Raw genomic sequence first — 13,368 nt, 5'->3', positions numbered from 1 at the left:
GGTAATCACCATAACAAATTGGTGTTTCTTGTTATCTTGTGTTTTTAATTTTATGTTCCCATTACATATATCTAAGTATTTATAAACAAGGAAAGATTTTATATGCTCTTTGACTTTATAGACTTTATCAAATTCTATGGCTTATTGAGATTCATCTGTGTTGAGAAATGTAGCTCTAAATCTTCAATTTTAAATGTTATATGTAGTATTATATTTCATGACCATATCACTATTAACCTATTTTCCTGTGAATATGCATTTAGGCATTTCCATTCTTTTTATATGACTAACCAGCTGTCATGAACATCTTTGTATAGGACTGCTAATTCACAGGAGAATTTCTCTAGTGTAGGGCACAAAGCTAACATAAAACATGTCTTCCTCTTCTATGAGTTGTCTTCATGGCTTACACTTTATCTTTGAGATGTTGGCTTTGCTTCTATGGATTTATATACAAATAGATTCTAATGCTTTGTTATGTACATTGGCTTTTAATTTTATTTATGGTGTTTTCTGTCAGACAGAAAAGTGTGTATATAAATTCATCATGATATTCCTTTATAATTTGTGGAATTCCCCCTTCCCCAGGGATTCTTTTCTATATTAAAGTTTTATCTTTTTTCTCAAATTTTTAAAAATTTGCTTTTATTCATTTAGTTTCTTAATACAACTGAAATTTATTGGGGCTACTTTTTTATTCAAGTGCTTAACTACTTTTCCTGGCACTATTTACTTATCCTTTCCTCACTGATTTATAATGATAAAAATCATCATTATTATTCTTCATTGTTTGCTTGCTATCAATAAAGGTAATGTTCCCAGAGCTTAATTTATATTAAACTGCTAATCCTCACATCAGCCCTGGAAGTAGGTATTGTTATTATGCCCAAACTGAAACAACTGGGGCACAGGGAAATTAAGTCACTTGCCCAGGGTCACGTGATTGGTTGTAAGTGGCTAAGCCAGGATTCTTATCAAAGCCGTCTAGTGCTAGAAGCCCCATGCTTATCCAGTGTGCTAACAACATACTGTATCATGGGTATACAGATCTGTTTCTCGCTCTCTATTCTATTCCATTGGTCACTTTGTGTATCCCTGAGCTAGTACAACAGTGTATTAATTACTATGATTATATGGTAAGCCTACGATATAGTTTTTGCTGTTTTTAATTTTAGAATCAACCTAGCAGGTTTTAATTCCTATTGGAATTTTCAGTTCCACTGGAATTGCATTGCATTTATGGTTGAGTTTGGGGGGAAATGGTATACAAGACTTTGTATCCATTAATAGGGTCTGTTTCTCCAATTATTCATGCCTATCTTTATGAATTTTAAAAATGTTCAATAATTTTTTTCTATAGAAATCTCAAACTTTGGGTTAAGCTTCTTCCTGGGTTTATTTGCCTTGCTACTTTTTCCTAATACCCTTTTTATTTATTTTTTTTTTTAAGAGGCATGTATTTTTATTTATGATTTATTTATTTGTTTGTTTGTTTTGTTTATACATGCACTGGGTACAGTCAGAAGCGCGGGAGGGTGAGAGAATTCACCAGAGCCAGAGCAGGGAGCAGAGCAGGCAGAAGGACCGAAGTACACTGCTGAGGGGAGCAGCGGGCGGCAGGAGAGGTCTGCGCGCCATGTGGGACCCTCCTCTGGTGGCCGGGGAGCAGCCGGGGATCGAACCGGCGCCGCAGAGGCCGCGGGCAGCTTCGCAACCCAGCGCACAACCGCTGCGCCACCGGGGAGGCCCCTAATACCCTTTTTAATATGAGGTATTATGAGGAATGTAATCTTTAATATTTACATATTGGTATATGCAAATACTATAGTTTTTTTATTTATTCATCTTATCTAACATTCTTGCCAAACGCATAGTTCTAAAAGTCTTTAAGGTCATTTGGGTATTTTATTTGGCCCATCCTCATCTATTAATGAAGACTATTTTTTTTTAATTTTTGGAATTGTTAATTTTTTTTAAAGATATATTTATTTATGCATACAAGAACTGGGGTATAGGCCAGAAGTGGGGGAGGGAGGGCAACAGTGAGAGGATTCACCAGGGATAGAACGGGGAGCTGAACAGGTGGATCTACTGAAATACACTGCTGAGGGGAGCAGCGGGTGAGACAGGAGAGGTCTGCTGTGCCATGTGGGTTAGCTCCCTGGCTGGGGATCGAACTACTGCTGCAGTGGCTGCCAATAGCTTCATAGCAATGAGACTTAACCCTTTGCACCACCAGGGAGGCCCCAGAATTCTTAATTTTTTTAATTTTATTGCACTTTTCTAAAACATTCTATTTTAGTGGCGATTAGAAGCATTTAAAGGAAGCCTTGCCTTGTTTCTTATATGAATGTGATGCTTCTAAAGTATTAATATTTTTCAATACTTTCACTTTATTAAAATAAGGATGTTTCTTTCACTTCTAGTTTTCTAAAAGTTAGAGTATTTTTTTTAAAGACTTACTTATTTTGGACCTCCCTGGTGGCGCAAGGGATTAAGCACAGTGGTTAACCCTGCAGCAGCCTCTGCAGCACAAGTTTGTTCCCCCGCTGGCCAGGGAGCTCCTCCATGGTGCGGCAGACCTCTCCTGACTCATCCACTGCTCCCTTCAGCAATGTTTTCAGTCAGTCTGCCTGTTCTGTTCCCCACTCTGTCTGTAGTGAATCCTCTCACCCCCCGCATCTCTGGCCTATACCCTAGATCTTGTATATATAAATAAATACATATTTTTTAAAAATCTTAAAAAAAAACATTTATTTATTTATACAAGAACTGGGGAACAGGCCATAGGCGGGGAGCAGAACAGGCAGACCAACTGAAAACACTGCAGAGAGGAGCAGCGGGCGTGGGTATCTCCCTGGCCAGCCAGGAATCGAAACCACACTGCAGAGGCTGCGGACAGCTTCACAGCTGCAGACAGCTTCACAGCTTCACAGCGCTGCACTCAACCCGCTGCGGCACCAGAGAGGCCCAAGTTAGAGTATTGTTAACATCACAAAATTTTTCTTTTTTGTTTTTCATGGCGTTTGAAATTTGAGTATATACGTAATGTCAATCTTCAGTTCTAAAATAGGTTTAATTTTTTGGGTTTCAAGTAACACATAGATATTTGGGGCAACCTAAATATAAGGGCTTTTATAAGGTTGTAGGGGTATTTCATGGCTCTTGAAGGCAGGCATGCAGGCAGGGCTAAAAAGCAGGAGCTAGAAAGTGGTCAGGAACCCAGGATGTCCTCTCCAGATGCCTCATTTTTGTTTTTTTCTCTTTGCAGATTGTCCTGATCATTGGCTTATATCCTACTCCTTTCTCCCATGATAGGGAGTCCAGTTGTTCCGGCTGGAAGGCAGGGCCCCAGCCAAACCAATTTAGCAGTTCGGTGTCAGGGTTATGCATATAAACCATTTCTGGGGAACAGGGCCACTCGCAAAGGAAAGCAAAGATGGCTTGTGATCTGTTCACAGACCCCATTAGGTAGTCACTGCCACTCCTGGTATAGTTTTTGGTACCATTTTCTGACATTTCTGACATAGCTTTCAGTATAATTTTGTACACAATGTGGGTCTTGTTTTTTCCCTTTCTGCAGCTGTATTCTTCAGCACTTGTGGAATGTGAGGATCATGAGTCTCATAATGGTGATAGAAGTTTTGATGTGGAATCTGTAAAGAAAGAAATCTATAGAGGAAGGAAGTTGGTAAGTATAAACAATTTTATTACTCACACAAGATGAACAAACCCTCCGGGGATACTTTCAAAAGAAAGTCTATTTAAATCATAAACGAAGGATAAACATGCATCTTAGAGAGCTGAAGGAAGTAGGTCCTATATTAGGAACTTAGATGTGATGAACATTTAATATTTTAAACTATAACACTCTTTATCAGAAAAATAGATAAGACTTAGAATGCTTTTGGCTGTAAGTAGATGGTACCCTAACTCAAATTGGTTTTAACAAAAGGATGCTTATTTTCTCACTTAGCTAAAATAAACTGGGTACAAGTTTGTTTGACTCAATAGTTCAATGATACCATCAGGAGTCCATCATTCATTCATGCCCTCCTGTATACAACATTAGCCTTGTGGCTACAACATTATCTTGTGGTTATAGGGTGGCTTCAGGCAGCAACTGAAGTGTCAGGTTTTCTGGTTCTTATCTAGGGGAAGAGAAAGTTCATCCCCAAGCATGGAGTAAGAGCCCCTCTGAAAGTTTAATTTTGCCACCTCTCTCTTCCCAAACCAATTGCTAGAGCTGACCATAACTAATTAAGATCTTTCTTTGGAGCTGGGGGTCAGCTTGCCTGAGGAAAGAAGAATGCTAAGACACAATTGCCTTACTGTGTCCAATTCAGTAACTTCCTCTATGAAAAGCCCTTCACACTTAACATCCCATACAGCAAGTGTGAGCACGTAAAGCTATTACCACCACTAAGGCTAATGATTTGGAAGAAATATTTATTTAGTCCTTACAAGGTGTCAGCATATGGGTGAGCAGTTTCTGCACGACCTGACATGCTTTCAGAGGGGCCAGCACAGGGTAGTCAGCAAGCAGCCACCTCACCACAGTTGGAGCTCAGGAAGCCTTCCTAGTTGAGGAGAGAGGTAAAAATTAAGGTGAGGAAAGGGTAATTCCAGAGAAAGGGAACAGGATGTGGAAGAGTGTGGAAGACGAGAAAGACAATTGTAAGCACATGGTTCTTGATGGCATTTTCTTTTTTTAATAGAGGCATGTTTTATTTATTTATGTATTTGTTTGTTTGTTTGTTTTGTTTATACATGCACTGGGTACAGTCAGAAGCGCGGGAGGGTGAGAGAATTCACCAGAGCCAGAGCGGGGAGCAGAGCAGGCAGAAGGACCGAAGTACACTGCTGAGGGGAGCAGCGGGCGGCAGGAGAGGTCTGCGCGCCATGTGGGACCCTCCTCCGGTGGCCGGGGAGCAGCCGGGGATCGAACCTGCGCCGCACAGGCCGCGGGCAGCTTCGCAACCCAGCACTCAACTGCTGCGCCACTGGGGAGGCCCTTCTTATTTTTTTTTTAAAGATTTATTTATTTATACACAAAAGAACTGAGGTAGAGTCAGAGGTGCGGGAGGGTGAGAGAATTTACCAGAGACAGAGCAGGGAGCAGAACAGCTAAATAGACCGAAGACACTGCTGAGGGGAACAGCGGGCGAGACAGGAGGTCTGCCGTGCCATGTTGGGTTTCTCCCTGGCCAGCTGGGAATCGAACCCACGCTGCAGAGGCTATGGACAGCTTCACAGCACGGCACTCAATCCACTGCACCACCGGGGAGGCCCTTCGTGCCATTTTCTTTATTGAGAAAGTCCACATGGAATTCCACAGGATGTACCAGATTGCATGAAGCCTTTCCCTTATTAGAGCATGAGTTGACACTGTTGTTTTTTTTTTTTTAAAGATTTATTTATTTATGCATACAAGAGCTGGGGTGTAAGCCAGAGGTGGGGAGGGGTTGAGAAGATTCACCAGAGAAAGTGGGGAGTGGAACTTGCAGATGCACTGAAATACACTGCTGAGGGGAGCAGTGAGTGAGACAGGAGAGGTCTTCTGCACCATGTGGGTTGCTCCCTGGCTGCTGGGGATCGAACTCATGCTGTAGTGGGTGACAATAGCTTGATAGCATTGTCTTTAACCCCTGTGCCACCAGGGAGGCCTGACACTGGTCTTTTTACTATAACAACTAATAATGCCATAAACATGCTTTGTCCATATATCCTTGAGTACTTGTTTGAGTGTTGTGTAGAGCACATTCCTAGAAGTGGAACAACTGAGTCAACCACAATAACCTTTAAAAATTTTACGACATGCTAACAAACTGTCCCTCAGGAAGGTTGTACCACTTTATACTTCTGTACATAGTAAAACCAGGAAAGAGCACTTCTTCCAGCCCTTGACCAAAAAATGAATATCACAAATTAGTAAAATTTTTGCCAGTCTGACAGAAATTTTAACTAGCCTTTCTCTGGTCCCTGGAGAGCTTGAACATTTTTCTTATAGGCATCTCCCATTCTCCCAGCTCACCTGCCTCCAACAATTCATCAATAATCCTTTTGCGGTTTGTGGCCCCCACCTCGCAGCCATAGTCCAGCATTGCAGTCATTCTTTTGTAAACACTCTGAATTCCTGTCCCCACCACCCTCCAACTACTTCCTTATTTACATAGCAAAGACCCAACCCTGGTGAGTAGCATGGGCCCTTGAGCAACTGAACAACAGGAAAAACCCACAAATACAATACGTTCAGTGATCTTAGATTCATGACCACAGACTTCAAACTAACTCTTAACACTTCACCCTCCAGCCTCCACATTTTCTGTTTAACACCCTCACCTCCCTTTAAAATCTTCTCCCCACCCTAAGTTCACAATCCCAAATTGATGACAATTCCCATTTTTTTTCCAGCAATTTCAGTTTCATAGAAAAATGAAAGGTACTGAGATTTCCTGTGTGCCTTCTGACCCCCCATATGCACAGCCTCCCCTTTATCAGCATCCCCCACTGGAGTATACATTTGATACAACTGATGAACCCACAATGACACATCATCATCACCCAAAGTCCATAGTTTAGGGTTCACTCTTGGCCTTGTCTACTTCTTTGCCTGATTTTTACTGAGAAATGGAAGACATTAGATAGAAACTCCTATCCAAACCACCACTCACATCCTCTATCCCCAAACTCTTGGACGTCCCTACAGACATCCTTAGGGACCCTTCCTTAGGGACTCTTGCATTTCCCTTCAGCCCCTTTCTACAAGATATTTCCTTCAGCATATAAACACCATCAACTAATCATATCACCTTTAAAAAAAAAAACAAAACACCTCCTTTATACACAAAAACAGTTCAATTACAAGGTCACTTCACTGTCCTGAGTTGACCTTTCAACAGTATTCATCACAATCATCCATGCCCTGCATCTTGAAGCACTTCCTTCTCTTGCCTTCCTGGACTCACTTTGCTAATGTATTACTTACTCTTCTGGCTCTTTCTTCCCAAGAATTGGGGCTGTTTTATATCTTCTGTTCAACCTTTAAAGTTTAGAGTGCCTGAGGTTCTATCCTGGTCTCCCTCCTCGATCTAAAGATTTGTCCTGTGTGATTTCATCCAGTTCCCATGACTTCAGTACCATCTTACACCAGGCACTCTGTATTTCCAGCTCCAACTACTAACCTGACATAGCTCCATGGATCTGTAATAGCATCTCATGGTTACACTGGCCAAAAAAGAATAGTTCCTGTGCCCTACACATACACATACACATTCACACTCTCTCTCTCTCCCTCTCTCTCTCTCTCTCACTCACTCACACTCCAACCAAACCAGTTCATTCCTCATTTCACAAAGAGCACCTTATTTGTCCATCATCACTTCCTCCTCAATCTCTCAGCCCAGCATGGGACCCCATGCCCATCACCCAGCATCCTTCATTCTGTCATCACTGCTCCTCCATGGTGAAGTCATTATCTTGCTCTCTAGGATGGTCACATCCTGAACACTGCTGATATTTGTCCTGTTCTCTCCCCGTTCCATCCCTAACCCAAGCCCATTCTCCATATAGCAGCCAAAACGTCTTAAAAATATGAATCCGTTTATGCTCCCCTTGCACAAGCTAAAACCCTTCTCCTTCTTACTCATAATTCTGACATGGCCCAGCCCTTTCTTACCCCTTAGACCTTACCTCAGTCTCTTCCCTGCCAGAAAGACTCTGCTCTGCTGCAACAAACATTTTAGCTTCTTCCCAAATGCCTTGGCTACTTTTTTTTCCTTTGCTCAACTTTTGAAGGTTGTCCTCTTGTGCAGATAAGTTTGCAAGTGAGAAGGCTCATTCCCTACGAGAATATGTAAGACTGCTGTCTAGAATGCCCTCCCCACCCCCCACCCCCACTTCTTGGTAGAAATGCTTATTATTATTCAGACCTACACTTATATATCACCTCCTCAGGGACTTTTACTGACATCCAATGTGAAGTAGGGACCCAGAGACATTCTTACAAAGCACACATCACTGTTTCATTTGCTTGCCGATTATTGTCTTTCTCCACTGAAATGTTAACTTCATGGAGGCAGGTTACCTTATCAACTGTTTCCATTTATCCTAAAACACATCATAATTACTCAATAATCTTTAAATGAATGAATTTATTAGCCAGTTCTATTTCTTCTGTGTCTTGCTAGTTCCAGTTTTTCCTGTAGATTATCAGTCTTAAGCCTTTATCAGATATGTGTTTTCTTTCATTTTTTAATTTTTTCGTATCTGCCACCATAAAAATGGCAGTTTAAATTCTTTATGTAATCAGATCTATCAATCCTCTGTGTGTGGGGGTGGTGGCACAGGGGGGACTTCAGGTTTCCTGTCTTGCTTCAGAAGTCTTCATTACCTCAATACCATACATTTTTCTTCTATATTTTATGACTTTTTTATTTTTATTTTTTAACATCATTAGAGCTTTCATCCATGTGGAATTTACTTGGGGATATATTGTGAGATAGGGATCTAACTTTACTCTTTCTACACTTACAGCCAAATGGCCTCTGATTTAAAATATCTCTTCATCATCTCAGCCATATTTGAATTTCTTTCATTACATATTTGCTTGTACTGACTTTGAAGTATCATGTGAGCTACCTACTGTCTTACAAGATGGTTTCATTGTCCCTCCACTTCATTCAGCCAGCGCATTGTGCAAAGCAACCTTGGTGGTGGCTCAGGTTCCCCTAAACTAGTTAGGTTTCTGTGGCCACATGCTGCCCTCCTAGCCAATCTCTACACCACTTCCATATATAAAATATAGAATAATAGAGGAAAGCAAGAGAGCAAATAAACCAAACTAAGAAAAACCTTCATTATTCAAGGTGTATTTTGGCTTGGGCCCTACTATATACGTTTTGTAGAGGTTTTACCTACCTCAGTTCCCACTGTCCTCAGCAGTGACTTTAAGAAAGGCCTGGTTATCCCCGAGAAGGAATCTGGATCTAAAAGAAGTGACTGGCTGGATATCACACTGTTCTTAGTGGCACTGCCAGAACTGCCCTACCAGGACCGTTTGCTTCGAGCTAGACAGTTTTGCAACTGTGCTTTTAGAAATCTTTTTAATTTTTTTTTTTAATAGAGGCATGTTTTATTTATTTATTTGTTTGTTTGTTTATACATGCACTGGGTACAGTCAGAAGCATGGGAGGGTGAGAGAATTCACCAGAGCCAGAGCGGGGAGCAGAGCAGGCAGAAGGACCGAAGTACACTGCTGAGGGGAGCAGCGGGCGGCAGGAGAGGTCTGCGCACCATGTGGGACCCTCCTCCGGTGGCCGGAGCAGCCGGGGATCGAACCGGCGCCAGAGAGGCCGCGGGCAGCTTTGCAACCCAGCGCTCAACCGCTGCGCCACCGGGGAGGCCCACTTTTAGAAATCTTTTAAAAAGAGATTTTTTTTAACAGAAAGGAAGGCTTTTCTGCTTTTAATCCGATCATTACCAAACAGTCTGGTCAAGCATTCTAGTTAGCTGAGCTTTTGTTGAGATTTCAAAATGAGTGGACAAATGTTAAGCACTTAATATTTGTAGCTGAGGAAGTTAAGGCTGCTGACTTAAAAAAAAAAAGTTAATGATATCTTTAACTCCAGGTTTTAACAGATTATGAAAAACAAGTGCTTATTCAGTAAAATCTATTTTTCTGTAGACATGCAGATTTTGTCGTCAAAAAGGAGCCACTGTGGGATGTGAAGTAAAATCCTGTTCTAAGAGTTACCATTTTTTCTGTGCCAAGAGTGACCACGCAGTGCTACAAACTGATGGATCTCGAGGAATTTATAAGTATGTAATAAAACAGTTTCAAAATCACGTTGAGGGTTGGAATAAGTAGATTAACACAAGTTGATTTTTAAAGTTAATATTATGCAGATTGTTTCTGGGTGAGAGTATGCCTTAAGGGACACCTGCTTGGGAACCTGACTTCACAACACCTTCTCTAAATATCATAGGGTGAAAACAGGTTGGTTTTAGTTTTGGTTTTAATCTTCCTTTCTTTGATGTTAGAAAGCATTGGTTTCCTTGTGGCATGAGTGATGTTCAGGGAGGCCTCAAGACCAAAAACCTTACTTGTTAGCCACAGGTAGTGGTTTTCACATCTTGCCTCCCCATTGAATGTGTTTTCCCACCCATCACCATTACTTAATAAATTTTCTAAACATGATAAACTAGGTAGCGAACACAGTAATCAGTCATTAGGTCCTTGCAGAAACTTACCCTGTTTGTATTTAAATCTTACTTCATGTCTTTTGATAATTCTGTAATATTAATACAGGTAAGGCATATTTCAAGTCCAATAGAATTATAGTTGTTTTATCCAGGAAGAAACTTTGATTTGTCTTCTGATGAAATATTTCAGTTCAGTTATATAATTACACAAATTAGTCACAAGAAATCAGCAAATTAGTTGTTAACAGAATTGAATCAGGTCATTTTCACTTAACCCTTTTTTTGTATGGAGATGAAGTGTAAAATATGAACTAGTATTGTTCAGAATATTGAGTCAGCACTTGCTCCTTCAGAGAGCATATTGACCTTTCCGAGGTCTGAGAGCACAAAAGACATATGGCAGAGGCTCCTTTCACTAGGTGTGGCTCATTGATTATTTATACAGGTCTGAACAACATATTCTTTAATAATTATTTCAGGTGAAACCATCATGAAAAATAGGTTAGTTCCTTTTAAAATCACAGGAGAGCCTCCCTGGTGGCACAAGGGGTTAAGCACAGCGCTATGAAGCTATTTACAGCCTCTGCAGCCTGGGTTCCATCTCCAGCCAGGGAGCAACCCACATGGTGCAGCAGACCTCTCCTGACTCACCCGCTGGTCCCCTCAGCAGTGTATTTCAGTCAGTCTGCCTGTTCTGCTCCCCGCTCTGTCTCTGGTGAATCCTCTCACCCCCCACACCTCTGGCCTGTACCCAGTTCTTGTATGCATAAATAAAAAAATTAAAAAAACCAAAATCACAGGAAAGTAGGCACATTTGAAAAGTGTAAATAAAAATATTTGATTCTTTGAAATTGCATGTTTTCAGAGTGTTTTGCCAACAACATGCTCCAAAGGGAGGATTTCAAAATGGTAAGTCTCTCAAATTAGTATTTAGTGGGTTAAATGGGTTTAAAGAAACATGTAAGAAAGACATGAAAGTCTGATGTGCTAACCTCATTGAATTAACATACAAATTTTTGAGTTAAAATTGTACATATAAAATTATCAGTTTCTTTGTGGGCTTGTAACATAATGAACGTTTCATTCTTTGTGAACTGAGCCAACTTGCAGTAGTCTTTGGTGTCTTCCATCCTCACTACAATCAGAGGATCCAACCAAGATGTGATTGACTTCTGTGACTGCTTCTCTTCTAAAAGATTATCAGACTTTTCAGTTGAAAAAACTGAAAAAGTGCTGTACGTTCCCCTCAATGAAATTTTCCTAAGAATGCACTCTGAGCATTTCAGTTCTAATTAAGGAGTGTGGATACTGGCTACCTGGAACTCTGGGAGGCACATCCATTCTGGAGTGATTCCTGTGCATTGCTCAGGGCAGTGTCAGCAGCACTAACGCTGTTGTGCTTACCATGCCTTGATCTGTGTCAGGACAGCTGCATTCCATGATGGTAAATAGAACTCTCTAAACAATATCATTAGCTTCATTCTTCAGTCATTATTACCCTTTTAACTTATCAAGAAACAATGCAGAAAATTACTAGCAATCAATATTTTTTGACAGGGAAAGATGACAATAATGGATTAGTTTTAAGTAGCAGGTTGTAACACTCATAAATCCTGTCCCACAGAAAACCATTGCTTCTTTTGAATTCTTCCAAAAGTTTGCTGTACTTACAAACATAACTACTACTATATTTTGCTTTTTCTCACCTAATATATCTCAGAGATCCTTCCATGTCAGCATAAGTAGATTTAACTTTTGTTAAAAGGCTGCATAAATATTCCATTGTGTTTATTATTCAGTTGCATAGCTATTCAACCACAATTGAACTAGTCTCTTCAGAGACTCTAGGTTAGTTTACAGTTTTTTTCTGTCGTATGTAATACTACAGTTACAACTCTCTCCACCTTTGTGCCTTTATGTGATTGTACTATTAGGAAAACTTCCTATAACTACATTGTTTATTATAAACAATGAACCTTTGGATAACTATTGGCTGTCTTCCAAAGAGGCAATACCTAGCAGTACACAATTACCCAAATCCTTGCAAACATTATATATTAAGCATTTTCATCTTTGTCAATCTGATAAATGAAAAATTCTTGATTTTGCATCTCTTTACTGATGAGTGAAATTAAGTATATTCCCCTTTTTTGTCAATTATATTTGCATTTCTATGGCCTAATCTGTTTTTCTATTTAATGAAAGCTCTCCCAGGAGGGTTCCCCTTTTGCCCATTTTTCTACTCAATTGTCTTTTTCAATTTTTAATTAGCCTTTTATCATAAGTATTATGAACACTTAATCTTAAGTTTGTCATAAATCTTTTGATTTTGATAAATTTGGCGATAGAAATTTTATATTTTATATGGTTAAGTGTGAATCTTTTCCTTTCTGGTTTCTGTATTATATTTTCAGATAATTTTTCAGGAGTGAAAAGAAAAAAAATGAAGAAATGTCTCTCAACAGACATTTGTGTACAGGTAATTTTACTTAATTTTAAATTATTATAACTTTAAATTTCTTCATACATAGTCTTTATTTTATCCATTCTGAATTTTAGGTGACATGATAGAACCATAGTGAGATGATATTAAGTAGAAGTTGGAAGTGTCTTGAATACTTAAGTACAACCTTCAGGGGCTGATAGTCCCACAGTCCTTACAACACATCTTCTGGCACTAAATTGGTGGGAGGACCTGCATGGACAGAGTGCAGTATTTCACAGCTGCATGATCTACTTGACCTAATATGTAATTCTTATTATTTTCTAGATTACTTTTATATATGAAGCATATGAAAATGTTTTGGGGATTTGAAAGTTTTTTTTATATATCAGCTTATATGAACTAAATTACTATGAGCCAACAACCTTCACCTCTTATTGTTTTTATGAGATGCTTATCATATTTCTTGATGTTTTGTAATACAGAACACAAAGACATTTGATGTTTACATCTACAGATGAATAGGAGGCATGATTTTTACAGCATATCATTGAATTATACACATGAAAGATTGGTTTTCATTTAATGCAATATCAAATGCCAATAATAAAGCCAGTATAATTGATTATTTTTCTTCTTCTAGACCCCTGCAGAAATGACAGTCAATAGATTTTTAAAACAATTGAGGAAAATGGATGGTACACACACAGGTTTGCTATAAG

At 39.7% G+C, this 13,368-nt stretch overlaps 1 protein-coding gene across 4 annotated transcripts in view; it reads left to right on the top strand.

Moving 5' to 3' along the window:
- Positions 1–13,368, top strand: part of SETDB2 (SET domain bifurcated histone lysine methyltransferase 2) — a 90,269-nt gene that overhangs the window by 70,327 nt on the left and 6,574 nt on the right. For all 4 annotated transcript variants that reach the window (XM_054701283.1, XM_054701285.1, XM_054701284.1 and 1 more), the window contains 5 exons: positions 3,584–3,691; positions 9,686–9,819; positions 11,069–11,112; positions 12,618–12,682; positions 13,290–13,356. In XM_054701283.1, the coding sequence (XP_054557258.1) occupies positions 3,584–3,691; positions 9,686–9,819; positions 11,069–11,112; positions 12,618–12,682; positions 13,290–13,356 (418 nt within the window). The remainder of the gene's footprint in view (positions 1–3,583; positions 3,692–9,685; positions 9,820–11,068; positions 11,113–12,617; positions 12,683–13,289; positions 13,357–13,368) is intronic.

Source organism: Talpa occidentalis, unplaced genomic scaffold (assembly GCF_014898055.3).
Source record: "Talpa occidentalis isolate TD23 unplaced genomic scaffold, MPIMG_talOcc4v2.1 talOcc4.5, whole genome shotgun sequence".
Taxonomy (NCBI): domain Eukaryota; kingdom Metazoa; phylum Chordata; class Mammalia; order Eulipotyphla; family Talpidae; genus Talpa; species Talpa occidentalis.
This window is presented reverse-complemented; position numbering and strand designations above follow the sequence as displayed.